The sequence below is a fragment of the Ailuropoda melanoleuca genome, chromosome 7 (assembly GCF_002007445.2).
Source record: "Ailuropoda melanoleuca isolate Jingjing chromosome 7, ASM200744v2, whole genome shotgun sequence".
Taxonomy (NCBI): domain Eukaryota; kingdom Metazoa; phylum Chordata; class Mammalia; order Carnivora; family Ursidae; genus Ailuropoda; species Ailuropoda melanoleuca.
In genome coordinates, this window is record NC_048224.1 from 89,355,380 (window position 1) to 89,382,761 (window position 27,382).

General features: G+C 37.9%; 1 protein-coding gene across 5 annotated transcripts in view; it reads left to right on the forward strand.

The window, feature by feature from the left end:
* Positions 1–173: 173 nt before the first annotated feature.
* VWA8 (von Willebrand factor A domain containing 8) overlaps positions 174–27,382 on the forward strand; it is a 344,886-nt gene continuing 317,677 nt past the window's right edge. For all 5 annotated transcript variants that reach the window (XM_034665237.1, XM_034665238.1, XM_034665239.1 and 2 more), the window contains exons 1-2: positions 174–363; positions 12,734–12,811. In XM_034665237.1, the coding sequence (XP_034521128.1) occupies positions 201–363; positions 12,734–12,811 (241 nt within the window). In that variant the 5' untranslated portion in view covers positions 174–200. The remainder of the gene's footprint in view (positions 364–12,733; positions 12,812–27,382) is intronic.

The window sequence follows — 27,382 nt, forward strand, 5'->3', positions numbered from 1 at the left end:
GCTCGTGCTCCGCAGGATCCCTCCGCCCGCGTGGTCCTGGCCGGCCCGACACCGCCGAGCCGGCCGCGCCGGGGGAAGGAGTTTCCGGCGGACTCGCGCGGTGCCGCTTCCTGTCCCTCTCGCCGCGCCCCCTCACGCTGTCTGTCCCGGACGCGGCCCGCGCGGGACCCACTCCCTGGCCCCGCGACACTCCCAGTGCTATGCAGTCCCGGCTTCTGCTCCTCGGGGCGCCCGGCGGCCAGGGCGGCCCGGCGGCGCGGCGCGTGCGGCTGCTCCTCCGACAGGTGGTGCGGGGCAGGCCCGGTGGCGACGAGCGGTGGTCGGAGGTCAGGCTGCTGCATGCCGGGGCGGGGGCCGACACAGGTAACCCCGGGACAACCCCTGCGGTCTGTGCGTGGGAGCCCTGCGCCCCTCTGCAGCCCGCTCCCTGCTGCGCCGCTTGGGAAGGAGCGCTGCGCAGGAAGCCAAGACAGAGAGGTTCTAGCCCCAGTCTCGCGGCTACGTGCTGGGTAACCCGGGGTCAGGCGCTTGCACTCTCTGGGCCTCGTTCTGTAGCCCGCGGGAGCTGCGCTAAGGTTTCTGATGACCTGGAATAGTGCCTTCCCCTTCCCTCACTGCTGCTTTTACCCCCAGGATGCTGATTTGTATTACAGTACTCGCTGGGGTTAATGCAGCAGCCCTCAGGAGAATTGTTGAAACCTGGACTTGACCTTGTCCTCAGAGTCTCAAGGGCCTGGAAGCCGAGCTGTGTCACGTTCCAGCCAGGGCTAGTGGTGGCTTACAAGTGTGCATTCTCATCAGGGATCATCGTTACAGTGTTTTAAATGTGTACACAAGCCTTTCTAACTTTTCCAGGGGTTTTCCTTTCTCCCAGGGCTCACATCTTACTAGAGCTGAAAATCACAACTTAATTTGAAAACTCACGACTGTACAGTTGAGTAATTGAGACCCAGAAGGGAAAAGTGACTTGAAGGAAATCACACAGCTAACCAGTGACTGCTAGAAACACGTGCTCTTATTCTTAAGCTCAGTTTTTTCGTGTTTTTTTTTTTTTTTTTTGTTTTTTTTTTTTTTTTTTTTTTTTTTTGGTTTGTTTTGCTTTGTTTTGTTTGTTTGGATCTACCAGAGCTGGTTTTAGGAATCTTTTTGTTGTTGTTGTTGTTGTTATTTGTTGGAATTAGAGCATTTGTGCTTCTTAAGGGGAGGGGTGTATGTTATTCTGCTCTTGAATGGCAAAGTGATTCTAAGCAACATGTTGTTAGTGTCATTGTTGCTTAGAATAATGGAGGTTTTTACTCTCAGGTTGCAGGTGTCATTGTTCTTTTGCAATTCCAACCCCAATAATTTTCCTCACCAGGAAGTTTAGGTCCCATACATTTCATTCATTCATTCATTCATTCAACAAATGTTTTTTTTCTTACTCCTGTGTAGAGTTGTGATTTCAAATTTTGCCCCTTTATCAGTTATTGTGTCTTCCAGGGTGTTTGTTTATATGTTAGACGTTTTTGTTTGTTTGTCGCTTCTTTGTCCTAGAAAGCAGAGAGGACAAGGGTAGAAGTGCAGCATAATCTATAACTTGGACTTTGGAGTGAAACAAACAGGTTGGCGTTAAAAAAATGGGTTCGAGTCCATTTTTGCATTGTCTGGATATGGACACTTGAGGGTGGGTTACTTAATTTTGTGTCCCAGTTTTCTTTTCTTTTTTAATTATGTTCAGTTAGACAACATATAATACATCCTCAGTTTTTGATGTAATGTTTAATGATTCATTAGTTGTGTTTAGCACCGAGGGCTCATCACACAGCAGGTGTTGTGTCCCAGTTTCCTTGACTGTAAAATGAGAATAAGGAGAGTGTATTTGATAGGATTGTTGTGATTTACTTAGTTCGTATGATTCCTGCCTCATATTAATGTTCAATAAAGCTAACTTCTTTATAATTCTTAGAATATGTATTTTCAGCCATACGAGAGTTATTCTGTTTCCTTGGCTTTAGATGAAATGAAACCAGTTACTTTAGGTCTAGAACTGTCAGAACTAGCTGGGTAGGCATATGGAAAAAAGTTAATTGAGATGAACTTAGAAAAATTGTACATGAATGATACATGTTGATCATAAAAATATTAAAAAATGTCCTCATAATGATGTCCAGCAAATCAAAGTATAGTGTTTGCTTCAAATGTGAGGCTTACGAACACATTATAGACAACATATTAACTTCTTAGACTCAGTTACTGACCCTAGCAGGATCAGACCACAAGGAATAAATTGTGCTAAACCTACTTGCTTTGCTGTTGCAAGGTTGAAGGTAGGAGGACGGTGGATAAAGGCAGCTGGAACCTCACCAGAGATATGGACTCTTATTAAGAACAGTTGAGAGCCAAGTAAACAGGATGCCTTCTGGCTCTTGGCTACCCTGGGACATAATGTTGGCCATCAAGATTGGAGTGTCTGTTTGAACCAGAGGTTATACACAGGTAAAATAAAACCACAAATAGCACTATGCTGTAATGAGTTACAGTTTAGGTTGGAAAGATGCTCCCAGCTGCATACACACATATGACCAGTAACTCATCTCTCTGCATGTAATTGACCTTGCTTGCTAGTAGTTTGGAGAAAAGAGCAACAAGGTACATAAACAGTAGATTCACATTATATACTGTTCTTATCTTTCCTGGATTGTATGTATGTCTTATTTGTCTTTATATTCCTTTTGGTGCCTGTCAACATTTTCTACCTAATAAGCACTCACTAGCTTATAATGCAAAATTCATCTTTATGACTTTGTGTATGAAATAAATTTGTTTAAAGAAATATTTAAAAATACTTTTTGTACAAGAAATTTGTGTTCATTGTAGAAAAGTGGAATACAAATCCCCTAAGACCTAATTCTCCTATGCAAAGTCATTAACTGTCAACTTTTTGATGTTAATATTAGCAGATTTTGTAAAATACATATATTTGTGTAAATACACATTTCTTTTTTAAAAGTGGGATCATGTATATTTTATAATTTATTCTCACTTAGCCATTATTGTTAACATATTAACAAAGTATTAATATTGCTGTACATGATTATTTTAAGTAGATATTAAGCCCATGTATTTATCCATATAATTTATTTTACCAGTTTCCCATTCTTAGACATTCAGGTTGTCTATTTTTATTTTTATTTTTATTTTTTTAAAAGTAATCTCTGCATCCAATGTGGGGCTTGAACTCACGACCCCGAGATCAGGAGTCAGATGCCCTACGGACTGAGCCAGCCAGGTGCCACAGGTTGTCTGTTTTTAAATATATGAAAACTGCAATAGACATCCATCCATGATGCATTTTTTGTGATTTTAAGATTTTATTCTTGGGCTACAATAGAATTAATGACTTTGGGGAGGGGAACTAGAGAACTCCTGCTTCAATTGAGAATACAGTGAAAGGGAAAAACTACACTATGAATCTGTATTTACTAGGAATTGAACTTTGGGGAAATTATTAACCAGTCTGAACCTGCAGCAGGCTGTTGTGACTCTTGAGGACATTGTGACCCTTGTATATTAAAGAATTTAGCAGTAAAATCCCCAAACAGTTGTTACCTAATAAATCATTGGGAAGACTTGTATTAGGAACATGCAGACTAACCTGGAATTTGCTGATGTATTTGGTTTTCTCCTGGGTCTAAGTTTTGTATTAAAAAAAAAAAAATGGTGACACTAAATCAGTGGTTCTTGAATTTTATTTTTTTTTTAGATTTTATTTATTTATTTGACAGAGATAGAGACAGCCAGCGAGAGAGGGAACACAAGCAGGGGGAGTGGGAGAGGAAGAAGCAGGCTCATAGCGGAGGAGCCTGATGTGGGGCTCGATCCCATAACGCCAGGATCACGCCCTGAGCCGAAGGCAGACGCTCAACCGCTGTGCCACCCAGGCACCCCTAAATCAGTGGTTCTTAACCAAGAGTGATTTCCTTTCCTCAGGGGAAAACGTGCGTAGAAAAACATGGTTCACATAGGTGAGAGGTCCAATGGTTGCAGGCTAGATACAGGATGTTCAAATATTTTTAGGGCTTGGGTTCTCTCTGCCTTTCCCCATGGTTCCCCCACTTTCCACTCTCCATTTGTTCGACTGGCTTTTTGCTGTATTGTTTTCAACATCTGCCAGGATTTCTTCAAGTGGTGTTAGCAATAGCCCTACTGACAGCCCCAGATTTTGATTGTCCTTACAGAGCACACTGTTGGAAGAGAGAACATCTTTCCTGTGAGCTCTGACAAAAATCCGTGTGAGAACAATTATTGGCCAACCTTGGATCATGTGCCTAAATCAATCATTGTGGCCAGATGGTGGAATGTTCTGGCAAGGGTTGTGTAGAATACTTACTTCTGGAGGTTTTGGTGCAGGGGTAAAGGGTGGGATGAGTGCTACTCTACCCAAACCAAGTGGGATAGGTTTCACCATTGGAGAGAGGGATTCTTTGTCAAACGGGTAAAGAATATTGAGCAGGTAAAAGAAAACAGCTGTCTGCTAAAAATCAAGTGCATAATATCCAAAAGGGTTTGTACAAGAATAAGGTTATTTAAGAGATACTACTAATTATTGATTGACTATAGAAATTATTTTCCTACAAACCTTTGGGAACTTCCTTTAAATTAGGATCATTGCAAGAGATAAAAGCAAAGACTCTAAATGAACCTTAAATTTAATTTCATTTGGGAGGTTTTGTCTTTTGGATTCTTTTCAGGGCTTTTAATTTTCAAGTCCATTCTTTCCGTGCCTGAATAAAATATATATCACTTTATTGGTAGTAGTATTTGTGTGACAGTTTGTGCTATACAGGGATGTAGGTTAATCTGAGTTATGTGTGGTTGTTTTTTTGCATTATTTGTAATAATAAATGTAATTAAATGTTAAGCAGCATATTCTATAACAATCTGTACTTGTTATTTCCTTCTAGTTATTCTAATGTCTATTATCTTATTAACTAAAATCTGTTTAAAAAATGATTGCATTTAACCAAAGTAGTGTATTTGAGGAAAGTATACATTAGTTTCTTCTGCCTAAGTTATGTTACCTATTGTGTTATTTTTTTTTTTTTTTAAGATTTTATTTATTTATTCGACAGAGATAGAGACAGCCAGCGAGAGAGGGAACACGAGGGGGGAGTGGGAGAGGAAGAAGCAGGCTCACAGCGGAGGAGCCTGATGTGGGGCTCGATCCCATAACGCCGGGATCACGCCCTGAGCCGAAGGCAGACGCTTAACCACTGTGCCACCCAGGCGCCCCTACCTATTGTGTTATGATAAGCATCTTCATTTCCCTTTAGATTAATGCTTACATGACTTCATTTAAATGAATTCTTTACAAATGACTTGATTTCTGAGCATTTTGAAAGATAGGCTGCTCTCAAAGAATACAGAAAATCAATGAACCAGGACTTAAAACAATACTCAATTAAGAAAACAGTATTTAGTTAAAAGCTATAATCATTCATTCATATATTCATTTATCAAACATTTATTGAAAACCTGCTTGGTTTCAGATATTTTTGGCACGATGAGTACAAAGGTGATTAAAACCTAGGCCCTGCCCACAGAATGCTATGGTCTTACAGACTTTGAAAAGAGATCTTCAAAACATTTTTCTTACTTATCTCCTAAAAGGATTTTGCAAATATGTATCCCTTTGTATATTTTGAAGTTGATATCTAGAAATTTTCCCTATAAGAATAAATAGTTGCAGAGTTGGTGTTTCCAGTGTGTTGTAAATATTGACATTTAAAACAAAAATTGCTAACAAAGTGTATCTTTTAAATGGAATCAGAATATCCTAGTAATTTGTTAGCCACTATCTCTGTTTTGAAAAATAGATAAAAAGCTCTTATTTAACTGTCAGAAAGTTTACATTATTTTTTTATCTCCTTGAGTTTGTATTTCAATTATACTTATTCATAATTTTATCTTAATATTTTTTCTTGAAATGTTTTGTCTTTATCATATTTTTCTGCAACAAAAAATGGCTCATGTTAATACATGTCTATTACAATTATTAAGGCACAGTTGTTCAAAGGAATATCAATGTTTCAGATTTCTAAAAAAACTTAAAATTTTGTGGAAACATCCTGTTAGTAATATGAGTGGTGCTTTCCCCCAGTTAAATATTATTTAGTGTAATTAATAGTCCTTAATTGAATATTAATCATTGCTACAATGTAAACAATTTCGATATACCGATATCACTCAATTCTTTGTAGAGTTTTTAGTTACGAGCCAAAATAATGTATTGATTAATTATCAGAAATGTTATTTTTAGTGATCTGTCAACTGACAACTTGATTATAGCCTTTTCAGTTTTGTTCATAGCAAAGAGTCAGAAACCACTTGACCAGTGCAAGCAGAGAATTCTAGCCAGTAGAATCACTCTTGCCTCCGTTTCTGGGAGGTTCACTAAAAAGCCTTTTTCAAAATTTATCAAATGGCTATGGTCATTTCCTCACAAAGAGGCTTCTTGTTTAGTCTAATGTACTCAGAGTTGATAAAATTAACCCTTCATTCAGCATACCTTTGCCAATACAGTGCTTTTTTTTTTTTTTTGAGAAAATGCTTCTATCACGTGTTGAAATACTTTTTCATCAAATTTTAGTTTTCATAATTAAAAAAGATAATCTGTAACTATCAATTCAAACAGCTAAATTAGACTTTCTGACAGAAAAAGTATTTTTCCTTTCAATTCGAATGACTGTTAATATATATTTTAAGAAATGTTTTAAAAGCCAGTGGAAGGTGAATTACTGTCCACATTTTATAGGCTTGATTACTAAATGTGATAAAGACAAGAATAAAGGAATCTAGTGGTTACATATTTAAATTACCTATTTCATAATGTATGGTCATGCAATTTTGTTCTTTAATATAGTTTATAATAAGTAATGTAATAGTAGTTAAAGTTATTTATGTGATGGAGACTACGGTAGAAGGCATTGTATTGTTCTATTAAATGTGTAGTGAACTTTGTTTATGGGCTTTAGAGAATAATTAAAGTCCTGTATAAAAATCAGAAATAAATTCATCAGTTTGTTTAGATCTCATGATCAAACTTTTGACATTTTATTTAGTGAAATGAAACTAACTGGTTCAGAAGCTAGTATAGAACATTTTCATAGGAAGAGTTAGAAAACAGCCATTTCATAAGATGAGGAATGACTATAATTGGAATGAATATTTCATGATGACATTTGAGAATAAATTTTTAACTACCTTTTTGAAAGATAAATATCTGATCTGAAAGAAACATTTCAAAGTTTTCTCTGTGGCTTTTATCCAGGGTCTTGTGAAAATTTCGGTAGTATTGAAAACTATTTCAGTTACGTTGAAATGGATGAGCATCAGTTATATGTACTGCGTCAGATGTTCAGGGGCGCTTTGTGGGAGTGTGCGTGAAGAGTGGGTCCTCAAGATAAGTATTGAGAAAAGCCGAAAAAACAGCTTACCTTTAAGTATGTGAAAAGCCAGTTTTTGAAGCTTTCTTTGCTTTGAGCTCTCCCATTGTGGATTATTTGACAATGTTAACTCTCAGTTCCCTACTCTGCTATGTACTATATCTGACACAGGCCAACACAGGCCAAAATAGCCCAGTCATTTCTAAAGCTACTTTTCACTTTTAGTAGGAATTTATAAGACATGGAGAAACTATCCCTAGGCAGGTGTATGTTGATTTGAATAATCTTTAAAAGAGGCTTCTCCTAAACCATAATGTAATATGCCTCATTTGTTCAGTCCTCTGGAGCAACCTGGCATCCACCACAGAGAAGTGAGTGGGAGGGCTCCTGAAAGGGCCTGTGGGAATGGAGAACCTGCAGGGCCAGTTCTCAGTGAGGTCAGTGTTAGGGAAGAGCACATGGAAATGAGGACCTGAAAAACGAATCTCAAGACTGCCACGCTCTGTACCCTTAGAAAGTGTGTACCCTAATTTAAAGACAATTATTGTAGAGGAAAAATAGTCCATAATCGTGATACAGTGTGAGAAACATGAACCAGGTACTATGCTAGCAGAAAGACAGGAATGGGATTATTTTTTTTTTTTTAAGATTTTATTTATTTATTTGACAGAGAGCGAGCCAGCGAGAGAGGGAACACAAGCAGGGGGAGTGGGAGAGGAAGAAGCAGGCTCTCAGCGGAGGAGCCTGATGTGGGGCTCGATCCCAGGACTCCGGTATCATGCCCTGAACCGAAGGCAGACGCTTAATGACTGAGCCACCCAGGCGCCCCAGGAATGGGATTCTTGATGGAGGTGGAGAGTGTGCAAAAGGAAGAGTTAGGCAAAGTTCAGTGGGGAGATAAGGATATTTGAGGAGTAGTTGTCTGAAGCGCAAGGGATGTGAGAGAGATGTGGAAGGCCTTTCAGGCCAGGGAATAAAGCATCAGTCACTGAGGAACATAAGAGGTAGAGCTATTTGGAGATGGTTGGACAACATGCAATAGAAAATCTAGCGTTCTGGTTTTTTTTTCATGTTAAAGTTGAGATATGTCTGAAATATGTACGGATTGTGTCCAGTAGCCTACTGATAGGTATGGAACTCAGGAGAGAGATCTGAGCCAAAGGAGACATTTAAGACTTTAGTTGTACAGAGGTCAGAGTTGGGACATTGGCATGCATTAGATGATTCAGGAAAAGCATAGCATGGTAACGGAAGGTGGTCAAGAATATCAACATTGAGGCGGGAAGGACAAATGTCATTTTTCTCTTTGACATGACTGATTGATCACTACCCTATTTCTTAACAAGTCTAATTTCCATTGTGATGATTCTTTGTATTTTTTAGAAGCCTTTTGCTTGATTTCCACATGCTCAAAAAACTTCCACTTATTGTTTTGTTATTGATTTTTAATTCCATCTTGATCGGAAAACATACTTTGTATGATTTCAGTCCTTTGAAATTTATTAAGATTTGCTTTGTGATCCAGCCTAAGATCTAGTTGGTGAATGTTTCATGTGTATTTAAAAAGAATATGTATTCTGGGGCACCTGGGTGGCGCAGTCGTTAAGCGTCTGCCTTCGGCTCAGGGCGTGATTCTGGTGCTCCGGGATCGAGCCCCACATCAGGCTCCTCCGCTAGGAGCCTGCTTCTTCCTCTCCCACTCCCTGTGCTTCTGTTCCCTCTCTCGTCGGCTGTCTCTCTCTGTGTATTCTGTCCTTGCTGGGTATAGTGTTCAGTAAAGGTCATTTATGTTGAATGGTTAATAGTGTTTTCAGATCTTCCCTCTCCTGTTTTCCAATTGATCTTAGCCAAAGGCTAAGAAGTGATTATTCTTACTTTTCTGTCCTTCTATTTCTTGTGCTTGCTCTCCCATCAGTTACTGAGGTGTAAATTAAAATATTTATCTATATCTAAGATGTAGATTAAANTGCCCCTGTCCTTCTATTTCTTGTGCTTGCTCTCCCATCAGTTACTGAGGTGTAAATTAAAATATTTATCTATATCTAAGATGTAGATTAAATTATCAAAGTATGATAATGGATTTATCTTGTTCTACTTTTAGTTCTGTAAGTTTTTGTTTCCTGTTTATCCCCCAGCTTCCTCCTTGCTAGGTCACCACCAGAGATCCGCTGTATTCCTCCACAAAGGCTCACAGCTCCTTTTAGGAAGCTTGCTCACAGCTCCTTTTAGGAAGCTTTCTACTTTCTCTCTTTGCTTGCACTAGACCCCTTCAGGCCTAGTGGTGGCAATGGCTTTCTGTTATTGTTAGTCCGAGGACTCTGCACTATCCTCGCTGGTTTTCTTAAACTCTGCCCCACCTTCACAAATGGTTCTTTTATTATACTCTCCTCAGTTACTCAGTTTACATGTACTGTCTGTTTTTGCTGGGACCCTGATTGATAAATGGATATGTTTAGGAAAAAGTCAGTAGGGAAATCCAGTGCAAAAGCCTGAAATGAGTATGTGTCTGACATGTTCAAGGAATAGTGAGGAGACCAGGTGGCTGGAGTTGAATAAGTCCAGAGGACACTAGCAAGAGATGAGGTATGAGAGGAAATGGGGGAGCCAGAGCAGAATAGCCTTTTGGGCCATTGCAAAGATGAGGATTGAGTGAGGACTTGGATTATTGGACTCCTGTTTTACTATGATCACTGTGGCTGCTCTCTTGAAAACAAGCTTCAGGGTGCAAGGGTTGAGACAGGAGATCTGTCAGTAGGTGAGAGTTAATGCTGTTTAAATGAGAAAATGAGTTTAAGCAGTAATAAACCTCTAACTGGCTTGGGTCAACATTATGGTGGTAGAGAATATGGTGAGAAGTGGACAATACTAGATATATCTTAAAGACAGAGTCAGTGGGACTTTTGAGGAGGCGAGAGAGGAAAGTTAAGAATGGCTGAAAGATTTCTGGTCTGAGCCCCTGGAGGGATTAAATTGCCATTAGCAGAACTGGGGAATACTGTGGGGAGAGCACATTTTGGTGGAAAGATCAGAAGTTCAGTTTTGAGTATGTTAGGTTTAACATATGTTAGGCATCTCAGTGTCTGTTGGTATCCATGTTTGGAGTTCTGTGGTCTGGGTTAGCGATATAAATTGAGAACCAGTAATATATTAGTTGCACTGAAAGGTGTAAGATTGGATGAGCTCATCAAGGAAAAGTGGTAGGTAGACTAGAAAAGAGGAAGTTGAGGAGAAGAAGAAGAGCAAGCAAGGAAGACTTAGAGTCGAGGTAGGAAGGAAAGAGAGGAGGAAAGGGGGCTAGGAGATAGAGAGGGAGAAAGGGTGGAATCCCCAATGGTGTAAGTCTTTTTTTTTTTTTTTTTTTTTTAAGATTTTATTTATTTATTTGACAGAGAGAGAGAGAGAGGGAACACAAGCAGGGGGAGTGGGAGAGGAAGAAGCAGGCTCATAGCGGAGGAGCCTGATGTGGGGCTCGATCCCATAACGCTTGGGATCACTCCCTGAGCCCAAGCAGATGCTTAACAACTGAGCCGCCCAGGCGCCCCAACCAATGGTGTAAGTCTTGAAAGGAGGCAGGGCCCCAACTCTGCCCTGAAAATCACAGCCCAGGCAGCCCGGCTGTGGGTAGTAACCTAGGTGTGGCCAGTGACATGTTCTGCCCAGGACTTTGAGTCACGAGGGAATTATGCAGAGTTTACCACCGTTTACCTGTGGCAGTGTCCTTTTTAGAAGATGCATCTGAAGCCTAGACTAAAGACAAAGAATCATGATTTCTGTCACTTAAAATAGTATTTTTCCAACTTTTCTACAGGTTTAAAAAATACTGTAATGGAAAAAGTTGTCCTCTGGTCTTGGTGTCTCAGGTGTGGATCCCATGGTGGCAGGGGCGGTAGCTCAGTGAGCCCGTCATGGGGTGTGACTTTGTGTGACTGCTGGGTTTCTCCACTGCCTTCCCTGCCATGCTGTGGACTAGTAACTGAGCCTAGGTCTCTTCAGTAACCCACGCTTCCCGTGAGCTACCTCAACATAACTGCCCTCATAGAAACTCCAGGGACTTTTTACTAAGCAAGTTCCAGATGGGCTTTCTGCTGGGGCAGTTACGTGAAACGCACATAACTCACGGGAACCACAGGTTACTTAGAGTCAAGATTAAATGAAGTAATGTAGATAACATGTCTGTAACAATGTTTGCCAAATAACCAGTTTTCAATAAGTATTAGCTGATGTCTAGACTAATTTAGAGGAAAAGTCCTTTGATTTACACTCTAAATATACATGTTTTCTGTATTAGAAAGTATACCTGTGTTTTACACGATGTTTTTTCTCAACTTGCCACATAGCTATAATACATTTCTTTATCTGTGAAATCTTTTTTATTTTTTTCACCAGAGTTACAGATTTCCTCACTTGTCAAGCCTCTGTCTCACATGGTTATTCTGGGAATGTATAAAGTACTTAGAAGATAGTAATCATTCAACAAATGTTGGCTGCTTTTGTTATTATTACTATGATTTAAGGCCTTAGTCTCCAGGATACCTGACTGGCTCACAACTGGCAATGCTGAAAGTTGTGTTTTACACATCTGCTTTTTCTAAGTTTCGTTGAGCCCTTTCTAAATGAAGTCCCAGGTGCCGATGGGATCAGTAGTCTATTTTGCTGTGGGAGAGAGCAAAGCAGAGAGTGGTTTTGTCCTGCACTTTAGAAGATCAGCCAGAAATTAATGCTACTTAAAATTAAAACCATGTAGAAGTGAGAACTTTTGCCTGTTTTGCTTGCTTCATGTAGGAATTTTGGCATACAGGCTGGGGCTTTCCTAGAAATACTGTATTTTTGGATTATGTTGCTAGAGAACTTGAAGTTGTAGACAATAAAAATAAGAGCCTGTAAGGATGTAAGAAGGTTGTAATTTGTGTTAAAGATGCCACCTTATGGAGGCTTTGGATGATCTTAAACAAAATGCATCCTTCTGTATTGTTGTTGACTTTATTAGTATTGCTACTAATCAGAAAGTAAGGCTGGTTGATAAAATTCTATTGTACTTCACTTTTTTTTTTTTTTTTGCTAATGTAGCATTTAAAATGTGAATTTCACCAATGCTTCACTTTTCTATTATATAACTTCTACTTTGGACACAAGTTTTAGAGCATAGTGGTTGACATAGACAGGTGTGTTTATGGGGCCAAACACAGGCAGATGTGGGGTGCATTTCTATAAAGTCCTTCTCTGTAGGAAAGGACAGTCATCGTTGAGAAAGGCGTAGCGTGTGGTTTTCTTGTCTCTTGTAATGGTTTGTTTCCTCATTCTCTTTTTAGGTGATACAGTTAATATTGGAGATGTATCCTACAAGTTGAAAACTCCTAAGAGCCCAGAACTTGTGCCACAGAACTACAGTAAGAAATAGTCATTTATTTATGAATGAATAACTTTTAACTTTTCATTATGGGGATTTTCAGACATATGCAAAGCTAGAAAAAACAGTATAAACATGATGTACTTATCATTCACTTTGAACATTTGTCAGTGTACGTCAGTCTGCTTTTAACTGACTCCCATTCTGGAGTATTTAAAACCTATCCCAGACATCCTGTCACTTCACCCTTGAATATTTCAGTAAAACATTTATTTTTTCATGTACCATTCTTTCCTTTTTAAAATTTGGATAAAATTTACATGTAATAAAATGTACAGATCTTAAGTATTCATTTTGATTAGTTTTGACAGTTTTATAAACTTGTATAACCAACCAAGATTACTTTCATCACCTCTGAATATTCTTCTGTGCTTCTTCCCCTCTGTTCTGCCCTGGAAGCCAGCGTTCTTTTCTTCTACCACGATGGATTAGCTTTGCCTGTTTTTTAGAATTCTATAAATAGGATCATATAATATAGTTTTTCTGGGTCTGTATTTGGCTTCTTTCCTTTTTTTTTTTTTTTAAGATTTTATTTATTTATTTGACAGAGAGAGACAGCCAGCGAGAGGGAACACAGGCAGGGGGAGTGGGAGAGGAAGAAGCAGGCTCCCAGCGGAGGAGCCTGATGTGGGGCTCGATCCCATAACGCCAGGATCACGCCCTGAGCCGAAGGCAGATGCTTAACGACTGCGCCACCCAGGCGCCCCTGTATTTGGCTTCTTTCTATCAAGATAATGATTTTGAAATTCATCTATGTTCCGTACTTATCAGTTTGTTTTTAATTGCTGAGTAGTATTCCATTGTATAATATACCACAATTTGTTTACCTGTTCTGTTGATAGACATTTGGAGGGTTTTTAGACTGTTATGAATAAGGTGCTTTGAACATTCCTGTACAAATCTTGTAGTCATAACTTTTCACTTCTCTTGAATAAATAGCTAGGAGTTGAATTGATGTGTCATAGGATGGATGGCTGTTTAACTTTAAAAGACACTGCCAAACAATTCTCCAAGGTGGTTGTGCTTTTTTACCCTTTGACCAACAGTGATGTTCTATATCCTTGCCAACATTGGAATTTCTAGTCTTTTCCATTTTACTCATTCTACTAGGTGTGAAATAGTAACTTGTCATGGCTTTTGTTTAAAAGCGTCTTTATTGAGATATAATTGATATACCATAAAATTTACCTTTTTAAAAAATCTACCTTTTTAAAGTGTATAACTGAGTGGTTTTTAATATATTCACGGAGTTGTGCAACCATGCCCCATCTAACTTTAGAACATTTTCATCACACCCGAGGAAACCTCGTACCCATTAACAGTCACTCCTTGTTTTGTCCTCCGACAACTGTACCCCCCCCCAGCCTTTGGCAATCATTAATATATTTTCTGTTTCTGTAGATTTGCCTACTTTGAATACTTCATATAAATGAGATCATGTAATACATGGCCTTTGCATCTGACTTTTTTCACCTATCATATGTTTCCAAGGTTTATCCATGTTGTAGCATGTATCAGTACTGGATTCCTCTTAGGACTAAGCAATATTCCATGATATGGCTCTGCCACTTTTTGCTTATCCATTCATCAGCTGATGGACATTTGGTTCGTTTCTACAAACCATTCGTTGTTACAAATGATACTGTCATGGACATTCATATAAGTTTTTGGACAGACATATGTTTTCGATTTTCTTGGGTGTGTACCTAGGAGTGGAATTGCTAGGTTAGATGGTAACTCTATGTTCAACCTTTTGGAGAATTATCAAACTGTTCTCCACAGAGGTTGCCCTGTTTTACATTCCCTGCTCAGTGTCTGAGGCTGCCAGTTTCTCCACATCTTCACTGACACTTACTACTGCCTGTCTTTATTATAGCCATCTTCATCAGTATGAAGTGGTATCTCATGGTGATTTGCATCCCCCTAATGACTCACAGTCACTTGTTTGCTCAGAATCATGTCTTCTTTTCTCAAAATTCCTTAAATGACTCCTCATACCTTTGGAACCAAGGTCACGCCTTCCCTTTCATGATCTAGTCTCAGCCTCATCTCCTGTTACTCCCCTTCCCTATTTCCAGTTATTGGACATAAAATAGATAATTTTTTGTTCACTCTTTAGATTCTTCCACTAGACTATGTGCTCCTTGAGGGAAAATGTTCCTTAAGGGAAAATATCTCCCTTTCATCTAATATAAGTTTCCAGTGACTCTACTCCCAAATGGCTCTGCTCTCTGTCCTCTCCACTCTGTCTCACTTTTCTTTTACTATGTATTTTTTAGTTATTTTCTCAGTGGTCACTCTAGGGGCTATAATTAACAATTTAGCTTGAAACAACTCATTCCTATTAATAATAACTCAATTTTAATTGTGTACAAAAACTTTAATATAGCTTTCTTCCTTTCTACTTCCTTTTTGCTGTTATTGATGTACAAAATGTATCTTTGTACATTAAAATCTGTCACCACAATTTTATAATTATCACTATATGAAGTTGTCTTTTAAATCAGGAGAGGGAAAGAGTTACAAATGAAAATATGTTTATACTGTCTTTATATTTACATATATAGTGACCTTTGCTAGTATTCTTTGTGTCTTTGTGTATATTTGAGTTACTGTCTAGTGTGCATTCATTTCAGCTTGAAGGACAGACTTAGTATTTCTTGTAGGGCAGATCTACTGGTGATGAATTCTCTCAGTTTTGGTTATCTGGAAATTTCTTAATTGTACCTTTGTTGTTTGACGAATTCTTGGCTGATAGGTTTTTTCCGTAGCGTTTTGAATATGTCATCTTACTGCCTCTGGCCTCCATAGTTTCTGATGAGAAATCCGTTATTAATTTTATCAAGAATCCCTTCTAATGATGAGCCACTTGTCTTTGCTTTCAAGATAGTCCGTTTATCTTTGTCGTTTGGTAGTTTGTGATGTGTCTAAGTGTGGTCTCTTTGAGTTTGGCTTATTTGGAGTTTTTTGAGCTTCTTGGATATGCATTCTAATGTTTTCCATTAATTTGGGGGCATTCTTTTGTAATCATTCTTCATTATTATTTCTTCCCTCCTCTCTGTCTTTCTGGGATTCCCATTATATGTGTGTTAATATACTAGATGGTGTACGATAGGTTTCTGAGGGCCTGTTAATTTTTCTTCATTCTTTTTTCCTTTCTGTTTCTTCGACTGGATAATCTCAATTAACCTATTCAAGCTTGCTGATTATTCTGCCTGCTCACCGTCTGTTGTTGAGGCCCTTTGGTGATATTTTTCATTTCACTTATTGTAGTTTTCGACTTTAGAATTTCTACTTGAATCTTTTTTATAATTTCTATTTCTTTATTGATATGTTCTAGTGCGGTATTGTTGTCATACTTTAGGTTTTTAGACATGGTTTGTTGGGTTCTTTGAACATATTTATAAAAGCTAGTTTAAGGTATTTTCTACTAAGTTCAGTATCTGGCTTCCTCAAAGATAGTTTTATTGACTGCTTTTTTTCTTTGGTGTATGCTACACTTCACTTTTCTGTTTCTTTGTGTTTTTTTCCTTTTTTTTTTTTTTTTTTTTTTAAGTAGACCTATTAAGTAGTTTAATGTGACAGCTCTGGGCATCAACTTCTGCTCCTTGCCTAGGGTTTGGTTTGGCTTCCGTTGTTTGTTTAATGCCATATGTAAACTGTTTTTCTGCAATCTGTACTCTTTGTCATGTGCAGCCACTGAAGTTTCTGCTCATTTAGCTTACTGGCCTGCCAGTGATGGGACAGAGATTTCTTAAATGCCTCAAACAAATCTGTTCTAGTTTTTGCCCAGGACCTGTGTATGCCTGTTGGACATGATTTCCAATGAAGCTCCAGAGGCAGCTTAGAAGTATATCTCACTGCTTGTGCAAAGCTTCAGTGTCAGCCAGAGGTGAGCTGTTAGGCCCTTCTCAGAAGTTTCCCAGACATGTGCATGGCCTTCTAGATTCCTAGACATACACTGTAGTTTTTCAAGCCTTCCTTTGGACATCTTATTCCCAGTTTTTCCTTATAAGTTATTTGTTTGTTTTTTGGTCATCCTTTTGTTAACTCCAACTGGTTTTGGTGTCTCGGGCAGCTGTGATGTTAAAACAGTTGTTGTTGATTTTTTTTTTTTTTTTTAATTTGACAAACACCCTGGGATGTTTGCACACTGGGAGCTCTGAGTGGGTCAAATGAAGTCAAATTCTAAAAAAGGAGCTTTTCAGGGAGCTGTTAGAGAAGTCAAGTAGGGATAGTTTTCTAGGGCTGGGATGATTAGGAAGCTGCAACCCTGTACTGTCCCCTTCCGTGGTGGCCAGGCTGCTGGTTTTCACCAGCATTGCAGGCGGTTGGTAGTCAAGATTACCACACAGCTGGGGAGAGAGATGGGAACAGGACAAGTTAAAAGACCACAAAACTTACAGTTCATACGAAGGTTCACCCATTTTTCTTGGATAAATGCTTGTCAGACTGTTGAAAGTCTCTTGTTAATTTCTAGAGTTCTGAAAAAATTAATTTTGACAATTTTTGCAAGTGTTGCCATTGCTTTAATGGAGGAGTGGATTTTCAGAGGTCCTTACCATGCTCTTCCAGTAGTTCACTCCAATAGTTCATGTCCTCTCATGGCGGTTTTAATTTACATGTCCTTGATGAGTAATGATGTTCAAGATATTTTCTTATGCTTATTGGTTATTTGTATATCTTTTGTGATGTGTCTGTTAAAATATTTTGCTTATTTAAAAAAGCAGATTTTGCCTTTTTATTGTTGACTTGTAAAAGTTCTTCATACACTCATGATGCGAGTCTTTTCTCATATTTATGTATTATGAATACTGTTTTTTCAGTCTCTGCCTTGCCTAATTATTTTCTCAGTAGTATCTTTTAGTTGACAAAAGTTTTGATTACATACAGTTTATCTTTCATTATGGTTAGCGCTTGTTATGTCTAAGAAATCTTTGCCTACCTCAAGGTTGTGAAGATTGTATTTTTTTCTAAGAACTTTATAGTTCTGTTTTATTTCAAAGGGATAGGTCCATTTCATCTCAGTTTTAAAATTTATTGACATTTTTTTCATAATGTAGCCTTTATTCTGCTTTAAGTATCTATAGAGTCTATATTGTTATTCCCTCTTTTATTCCTAATATTGGAAATGTGGGGTGTTTTTTTTTCTCTTTTTAATTAGCTGTACTAGGGGTTTATCAATGATATTAACTTTAAAAAAATAGTTTTTCATTGTTGATTTTTCTCTATTGTTTGTCCATTTGTTATTTCACTGATTTCCACTCTTTACCATAACTTCCTTACTTTTATTTACTTTGGGTCCTATTCTTTGTCTAACTATTTAAGGTAGAGGTTCAGATTATTGTTTTTGCACCTTTTTTCCTGCTGTAGTTGTCCAAAGCTGTAAATTTCCATCTAAACTGTGCTTTAGCTCTGCCTCACAATGATATCTTAAATTTTCATTATTATTCCATTCAAGATATTTCTAAAAATTACAAATCTTTTTCTTTGCCCAAGGGTTTTTTAGAGGTATGTTTGCTTATTTTCAGTATTTGTTTTTTCTTTATCTTACAGTTTCTTTATCTTACAGTTATATTATAGTTATTGATTTCTGTTATGGTCAGAGAACATAGCCTGTAGAGTTTCAGTTCTTTGAAATCGAGATTATTGAGACTTAACAATTAGCATAAGGGCTTTCTTGGTGAGTGTTTCATGTAAACTTTGAAAAGAATTAGTATTCTGCTGATATTGGGTGTTGTAGTCTGTAAATATTAATTAGGTCAATGTTGACAATATCGTACAAGTCCTTTATGTTCTTTTTAATTTTATCTACCTTTTTAATCAACTGCTGATAAAGTGGTGTTAAAGCCTTCTATTATCATTGTAGAGTGTAGATTTGTTGCCCTTTATTCTACTAATTTTTATTTTGTGTATATCGAACCTCTCTAATACGTATGTACACATTTATAATTGTTATGTCTTCTTTATGAATGGTCCATTTTATTATTATGTAATGCTGTCATTGTCTGGTAACAGTTTCTTTTCTTAAAGTTTATTTTGTCTGATAGTAATGTAAACCACACCATCTTTCTTGTGCTAAGTGTTTGTATGGTATGCTCTTTTTCATTTTACTTTCAGCTAGTCTGTGCCTTTATATTTCAAGTGTGTCTTATGAACAGCTTATATATCCATTATGACAAGCTCTTTCTTTGAATTGAAATGTTCAGCCCGTTTATATTTAATATAATTATTGATGTAGATGTGTTTATGTCAGCCATCTTGATGTTTTCTTTGGTCTTTGTTCTCTTTATATTTTTATATACATCTTTTATTATCTTCTTTTCAGAGATAATATATTCCATTTTGTCTCTTCCATTGGCTGTCTACTTATGCCTCTTTTTCTAGTGTAGTTCGGTCTGATAGAAGTTTCTGAAGTGATGGATATGTTCTATATTTGTACTGTCCAATATAGCAGGCACTAGCCACATTTGGTTATTAACCATTCAAAGTGTGACCAGTGCAGTCAACAAGGAAAATAATTTTAGATTTTATTTAATCTTAGTTAATTTAAACTCAAATTTAAATAGCAACGTGTGACTAGTGGATACTCTATTGAACAGTGATGCTCTAGGGATTATAATATACATCTCCAGTTTATCATAGTCTACTTTCAAATAATTGATCTGTTTAGGAGCAATGTGATAACTTTTCAACACTATACTTTCATTTACCTCTCATAACCTTGGTAGTCTTGCTATCATGTATTTTAATTCCATGAATGCTAAAATACCACAATATTGTTTTTTAAGAAGTCAATGGAATTTTAAATTAAATATATGTATATAAAATGGAGATTATTTTTAAAGTTTTTAATATTTACCCATATTTTAATGTTTTGTGCTGTTTTTCATTTCTTCCTGCAGATTCAGGCATCCGTCTGAAAGCATTTCCCTTCAGTTAGAAGTTTCTTTTAGCACTTCTTTTTAGTAGGCTTATGATACGAATTCTCTCATCTGTTGTCTTTTTTTTTTAAGATTTTACTCATTTATTTTGAGAGAGAAGAAGAGAGAGAGTAAGCATGAGCAAGGGAAGGGGCAGAGGAAAAGAGAGAGAGAATCTCAAGCAGACTCCCCGCTGAGCATAGAGCTGGGCATGGGGCTTGATCTCATGACCCTGAGATCACAATCTGAGCTGAAATCAAGAGTTGGTTGCTTAACCAACACAAGCCACCCAGGCACCCCTCTTTTTTTTTCTTTTTTTTTTAAAGTAAGCTCCACACCCAGTGTGGGGCTCAAACTCACAACCTGGAGGTCAAGAGTTGCATGTTCTCCTGACAGAACCAGCCAGGTGCCCCTCATCTGTTTGTCTATCTTAACATGTGTTTTTATTTTGCTTTTCAAAGGATCCCCCCCAACCCACTGGATATGGAATGCCAGTTTTTTTGTTTTGTTTTGTTTTTTAGTACTTTAAAGACATCATTTTATTGTTTTCTGGTTTCTATTTTTTCTAATAAAAAGTCAGCTGTCATTTTTTCGTACTCATAGTTGTTGTCTTTTTTCTCTATCTACATTAAAATTTTTCTTTTTAGCTTTTCTTTTTTTAACTAAAAGTTTGGCTTTGATGTACCTAGGTGTGTTCTTTGAATTTAACTTTTCTGTGTTTCCCTAAGTTCCTTGAGTCTCTGTGTTAATACCTTTAATCAATTTTGGAAAATTCTTGGCCATAATTAAGTTAATTGGTTTTCTTTTCTGCTTTGTACAGTCTTATGTTCATCCCATCAGATGATTCATTCATTTCTGTTAATACATTTTTCATTTCTACGTCCATTCAGTTTTCTTTATATTTTATGTCTCTCATGCTCCAATACATTCATGTTGTCCTCCTTTTGCACTAGATATTTTAACATGTTTTTCATGGCCTAATAATTCCAACATCCAGGCCATTTTTAGAATGGCTTTTATTGATTTTTGAACATGGATCACATTTTCTTGCTTCTCTGTTTGTCTCATAATATTTTACTGTGTGCCAGACACTGTGTATAAAAGAACAGTAGAGACTCAAGTAAATGATATTTACCCCAGGAAAGGGCATGTCTCTTCATCTGCTAAGTCCCATGTTTGTGGTTGGGGGGCCACCGGAGGAGGAATGCTGAGTCAAATTAGTATGTGCCTGAGCTGGGACTGGGCTTTGTTGTAGATTAGTTAGATTCCACTTATCTTTACCTTCAAAGATATTGAGAAAGAGATCAGGACTTTCTCTTTAGTAATGTTCGGCATGTGAATTCTGGTGAGATTCCAGAGCTTTCTTTATGCTTTATAGCTGAATTTCAAGCTCTACAAACCATGGCTAGTCTCTTTGCTTTATGGTTGCATCTTAGAATTGCTGGGGAGTTTTGCCATTTAGTCCTGTATTCTGCTTTCTCCAGCCCAGATCTCTCTTTATGCTGTTGCCCTGCCTCCAGGCTCCAGAGGCCGTATCAATGAAGGCCAAGAGTGCCACAGAGGAATTTATCTCAGCTCTTCTGCCCTAACACCATCCATGAGAACTAATGCCTTATACGGTATAAAGACGTGAAGTGCCTTGAGGGGATTTCTGTTGCTTCTTCTGTCCCACCCCCAGCCTTCCGTGGTTGTTGCCTTGTATTAACAAATGGTCCAGTATGCTTCCAGAAGAATACCTCTCAGTTCTTGTCCTGTGTCTGGTTTTTAGGGTGTACCCCTATTTACTCAATGAAGGCCAGTGGGAAAGAGTTAGATTCTCTCTGTGACTGAGACTTTTCAGTAGATTAGTTCATCATGTCAGCTTGTGTGTGACTGTTGTTAAGTTTGCTGAAAGTTCAACTTGCTTCTCCTGATACACCTATGGCAGATTCTTTCTCCTCCTACCATTCTGCCAGGGATGTAAGTTAGCCGTGGGTCTCTTCTCCTTGAAAATGCTCATTGCTCTCTAGAATTTAGTTCATTCAGGTTTCTTTGTATTCTTAGCTGTATGGTAGGTTTTAAGAAACTGTGATTTTTACAGATCAACTGCCTTGTTCTGGTTGTTAGGTTGAAAGTAAAATTCTCTTCAATTCTCTTCATCCTAACTGGAAGTGGGAGTCAGGAACATTTATTTTTAGCGTTCATTATTTAATGGTTATGCCTAATCATATTATTGTAATTGATAAGTAATCCTTTCTGGGGGTGAGACTAGGGACTTAAATCTTAAACAAGTTGTTATATTTACTTAGAGTAAACTTAAAATAGATGTATAACACCTTGCCTGATAATTGAAAACACTCACTTTTCCCCCTCATTTCTGGATCTTTTTTCTTATTATGAATGTAGCTAACTTTTATAATGAACTTCAGAAATGAGGACTATCCACTCTTGATAGACAGTAGGAAAACTTACATAGTTTGGGTTCTGTATGGAAACATCTATTTGGGAGGGGGAGGATATGTGTATAATTTTGTCTGTACTATTTCCTAGATATGAATTTCTTTTTCTATTTTTCTTCTTCCTCTTCTCCTTCTCCTCCTCCCCCTCCTCCTCCTTCTTCTTAGATGTATGAATTTCTTTAGTCATTTAACTTCTCTGAATTTCCTTGCCAGTGTGGGAACAATCATTTCAACCTTATGGATATATTGTAAGGATTCAATCAGATAGCCTCTGTGAAATGTATAGGATAATGCCTGGCACATAGTCCTCAATAAATATGAGTACCTAACACAAGCATTTCCTCAGTCTCCTGATTTTGTTCCTTCTTATGTCCCATTATCCCATGCTTGTGACACTGTTGAATATGGTTAATACCAAGGGCTACTATGATTCTGCTTAAGAGATATGCTAAAAACATTTTCGTCTTCATTCAGTTTTACTTAAAGAGTGAATCTGGAGGGGTGCCTGGGTGGTCTGGTCAGTTAAGCATCTGACTTTTGATTTCGGCTTAGGTCACGATCTCAGGGTCATGAGATTGAGCCCCACATCGGGCTCCTTGTTGGGTGTGGAACCTGCTTGGGATTCTTCCTCTCCCTCTCCCCCACTTTCTCTCTCTCTAAAAAATAAAGTAAAAAATGAATCTGGAATATGTCTTCTCTAGATTTGATTTTGAATTTGCCCTTTGTTAGGTTGTTCCCAGGATCACACATGGTGATGGTATGTTCTTCAAAAAAGCTTTAGTTTTCTTTCAAAGATAAAACTTCTGTTTATAGTGTGGGAAGAATGTTGGCCTTTCAAGCCTCACGTAGACATGAAGCATAGTCATTGCCTGACTGCTGTCTGCAGGGGATAGCACTACCCTTCCCTTCTTTTAACAGCTAAGATGGCATCGTCTCCCTCTTATTGTGGGTCTGCTAAAATATTTTATCGTAGCCACAGATGCTTAATCATTTGGGGGATGGGGATCTTATTAAGTGAGAGAATGTATAATAAGACTATACCAGCTTTAAGGATTCAAGGGATCCTAGTAATGATACCAGATTTAAGACTTAAAAACATAAATTGAATGAATGTATTTTCATATTCTGCAAATGACTGGGGGGCAATATAGCAGTAGTTGGCTTAGATCAAGTTCCATGTGTAAATGGTATCTGTTTTTAAATATAGCAAAACTCAAATATGTTGTCACCAAAAAACCCCAGAAAAGAAACAAAGAAAAACCCTCAACATTTTCTGGTTTAACGTGCTTTGACTTTCTATTGCTGTTTTCATACATCTGTTACGCAATCAAAATTTTTCACTTATTTTGTGTTTAGGTGTTAGTAACTTACCCTTTGAAATTTATCAGAGAAGAGTTTATATTGAAAATAGTTGGATGGTGTATAGACTTCAGTTGGCATTTTCTGTGCTTGCTATGCATTCATCATTATTCCCACCATACTCATAAAATAAGTATCCTTAGACATATTATTGTTTGTATATCAAAATGGTGGTAGCATGTTCTACCCAGTGGTAAATTATTAACATTGTCTCCACTAGTCTTTTGTATGAGCAATACCCGTTCCTAAGGGAGAGACTATTGGGAGTTTGCTTAACTTGAAATAGGAAGAGTGGCTGAGCTAATAAGTCAACAAAATCTCACATATCCACATAAGCCTTGTACGGTTGCTGCATATTGATTGGGGTAGATATATTTATTTATTAATAAAACATGTTTTTGGACATCTACTTACTATATTAGGTTCAAATATTGTATTCTTGGGGTGCCTGGGTGGCGCAGTCATTAATCATCTGCCTTCAGCTCAGGGTGTGATCCCAGCGTTCTGGGATCGAGTCCCACATCAGGCTCCTCCGCTGGGAGCCTGCTTCTTCCTCTCCCACTCCCCCTGCTTGTGTTCCCTCTCTCGCTGGCTGTCTCTCTTTGTCAAATAAATGAATAAAATCTTAAAAACAAACAAAAAAACAAAAAACAAAACCCAAATATTGTATTCGTTGAACTACTTCTCCCTCTCCCACGGACGGTTTCCAAGATGGGAGTCATAGTTGTTTGGCTTCACTGTTGTTATTAGATGACTGATTGGAGATTATGGGTTTCGGTTATGAGAGAACTTTGATAGCTTTTTTTCCTCCCTCTTTTGGAGTTACATTTTAAAATATTTTAAAATATTTTGAAAATGGTGTTTTGTTGAAGTTTGATACCGTTACTTTCCTACCCATATTTGTGCTCCAATTTAGCTCTTTGCTTTTTGCATATTTAACATTTTTAAATGAAACATAAAATGACAGACTTTTGCTAAGGAAAGGAACTTTAGCAATTATTATCCTCTCTGAAACTCATTTCATAACCAGGAAGGTAGGACCATAAGAAAGAGGTCAGAAGACTAATTAATTAGTAGCAAAGCCCAGATTTACTGACTTCAGTTTAATTTTTTTTAAAAGTCTGTCACGGTATTTCTGGCTACTTTTCTGTAGAGTAAATCTGGGAATGAAAAGAAGACTGGTATGTTAGATAACTCTTCTGGAATTTAAGAGTGTGGAAAATAATGAATATATTGAAAAATATTGAAATAGTTGAGGCATGGCAGTGCTATTTTATTTGTGTCTTTTTTTTTTTTTTTAAAGATTTTTTATTTTTATTTATAAGACAGAGATAGAGACAGCCAGCGAGAGAGGGAACACAAGCAGGGGGAGTGGGAGAGGAAGAAGCAGGCTCATAGCAGAGGAGCCTGACGTGGGGCTCGATCCCATAACGCCGGGATCACGCCCTGAGCCGAAGGCAGACGCTTAACCGCTCTGCCACCCAGGCGCCCCTATTTGTGTCTTTTCTAAATTTATTTAGAGCACTGAAAATCAACTGTTGTCTTTTAGTAGTGAAGAAATAAAAATCACAGTGTTGAGACATGAGCCCTCATATTCATAGTTAACATCTTTTTAATGGAAGTGGTAGAAATCATGTTAGCCGACAGAGATGCTATAGGCTGGGAGTATTCTCAAGTGGAAGTCTAAAATTCAATTTAAAACCACGTGAAAGCAGTATTACCTCATGAAAGTAAAATTTCTTAATTCATTGACTATATGAGATAATCTTATAGTCAGTTGTCAGCTTCTCATTTGAACAGTGTTGGACACAGCATTTAGCCCAGTGCCGGGCACATAACAGACAGAGGAGTTGGACTGTTCTTCAGGCTTTTTATTATCTAGGTCTTGTCTGTACCCCCTGCCTTAACCATTATAACTCCCACTTATCATTTTAGTCCCTAGTCTCTCCCCTGCAAGTGTTGAAGTGGGTAATTGAAGATTTTTGCCTTTTTGTATGAAAACCGCATCTCAAGGCTTAGATGAAATTGTCAGCTGTTGAAAAGGGGTTCCTTCATGTTTTTGTTCTTGAAGTTATACTATATTGTATCAAGCTGGTATTTCTTCCAGCATTTGACTTATGAGGTGATCTCCAGGGTAGCTGGTTTTCAATAGATGACTTTAAAGTCGACTTCAGAGTTAGAGTTATATTTTTGCTTCCTTACATAATCTTCTTATTGCAGTCCGTGGACCAATTATATTGAGGTCATTTAAGGTTTCCTGGACACACGGAGCTCATATCCAAGCAATTAGGGCCCACAAAGGTTTTCTGTAAGAATTACAACATTGTGCTTTAAAAGTGATTTTTGGCATATAGGCAACCATGTGAAAGATTTTTTGGGGAAGGGGGGTGTATGTTAATAATTTCAAGGGGTTTGAGAAATTCATCAACATGTAAATGACAGAATAACATGGAAAAACTGTCATCTTTGTGTCTGTGGATAATGTCGAACAATCATTGCAGCTACTTGTCAGTTTTAATGAGCGAGTGGCAAAGCTTACACAGAAGGCCTCTAGGAAGGTGTTAACTAAGATTCACTTAAAGAATAGAGTCAGAGCTCCAACAGCAGTCTGAGGAGAAAAGCCTCCAATCCTTTAAGATTTGCCTTATTTTCTGGGGCGTCTTGGTGGCTCACTTGTTAAGCATCTGCCTTTGGCTCAGGGCCTGATCCCAGGGTCCTGGGATCGAGTTCCGCTTGAGCCCCACATTGAGCCCGGCATTGAGCCCCGCATCCCGCATCAGGCTCCCTGCTCAGCGGAAAGCCTGCTTTTTACTCTCCCACTCCCCCTGCTTGTGTTCCCTCTCGTTGGCTGTCTCTCTGTCAAATAAATAAATAAAATCTTAAAAAAATTTTTTTTGCCTTATTTTCAGTAGGGCACTAATTGCTATTCATTACATGAGAATTTACTTGGAGAAAAGGACTTCATTTAAGATTTCTTTAGCTAGAATAGAACCCTCAAAGGGAAGAGTCCCATCAACTTTTAAAGCCCTGTAAGATGGCCTTGAAGTCTCCTCCAGAGTCCCTAGCAATCTTTATTCAGTGCTAAATTTTCTTTAGTCCTCTTTCTCCCAGGCACCCTAAAGATATCTCAACATTTCTTGATGTATTTTGTTGCTTTTTATTTTCCGTTGCTGCTTTCTGCAACTTTCATTGTAGATATACAATTTTTGAATTATGTAATGTATATATAGTCTAATTTGGTTCTATGTGGTAATTTAACCAGTATTGATGACATTGTTTGAATGTGAAAATGAATTCAAGTAGTAAACCCCTAATTTAAGAGTCATATTTTAATGGATATCTAATACATATGATAGAGGATTAATACCCTTAATATACAACTATATCTCACAAATTGCTGAGAAACACCATATCATCCAGTAGAAAATAGGCAAAGGATTTAAATAGGCATGCCACAGGAGAGGGAATCCAAATGGGTATGTTCTGAACCTGCTTAATAGTTAGAGAGATACAAATTATACTATAAGATAGCACTTTTCATGCATCATCTGGGCCAAAATTAAAAAGGAATTTAGGGGCACCTGGATGGCTCAGTCGGTTGAGTGTGGGACTCTTGGTTTTGGCTCAGGTCATGATCTTACGGGTTGTGGGATCAAGCCTCATGATGGACTCCACACTCAGTGGGGAGTCTGCTTGAAGTTTCTCTCCCTCTGCCCCTCCCCCTGCTCACAGGTGCATGTGCGCATGCTCTCTCTCCCTGTCTCTCAAATAAATAAATAAATCTAAAAAACCGAAAAGTATTATAATGTCCAGTACCTATAAGATTGCAGG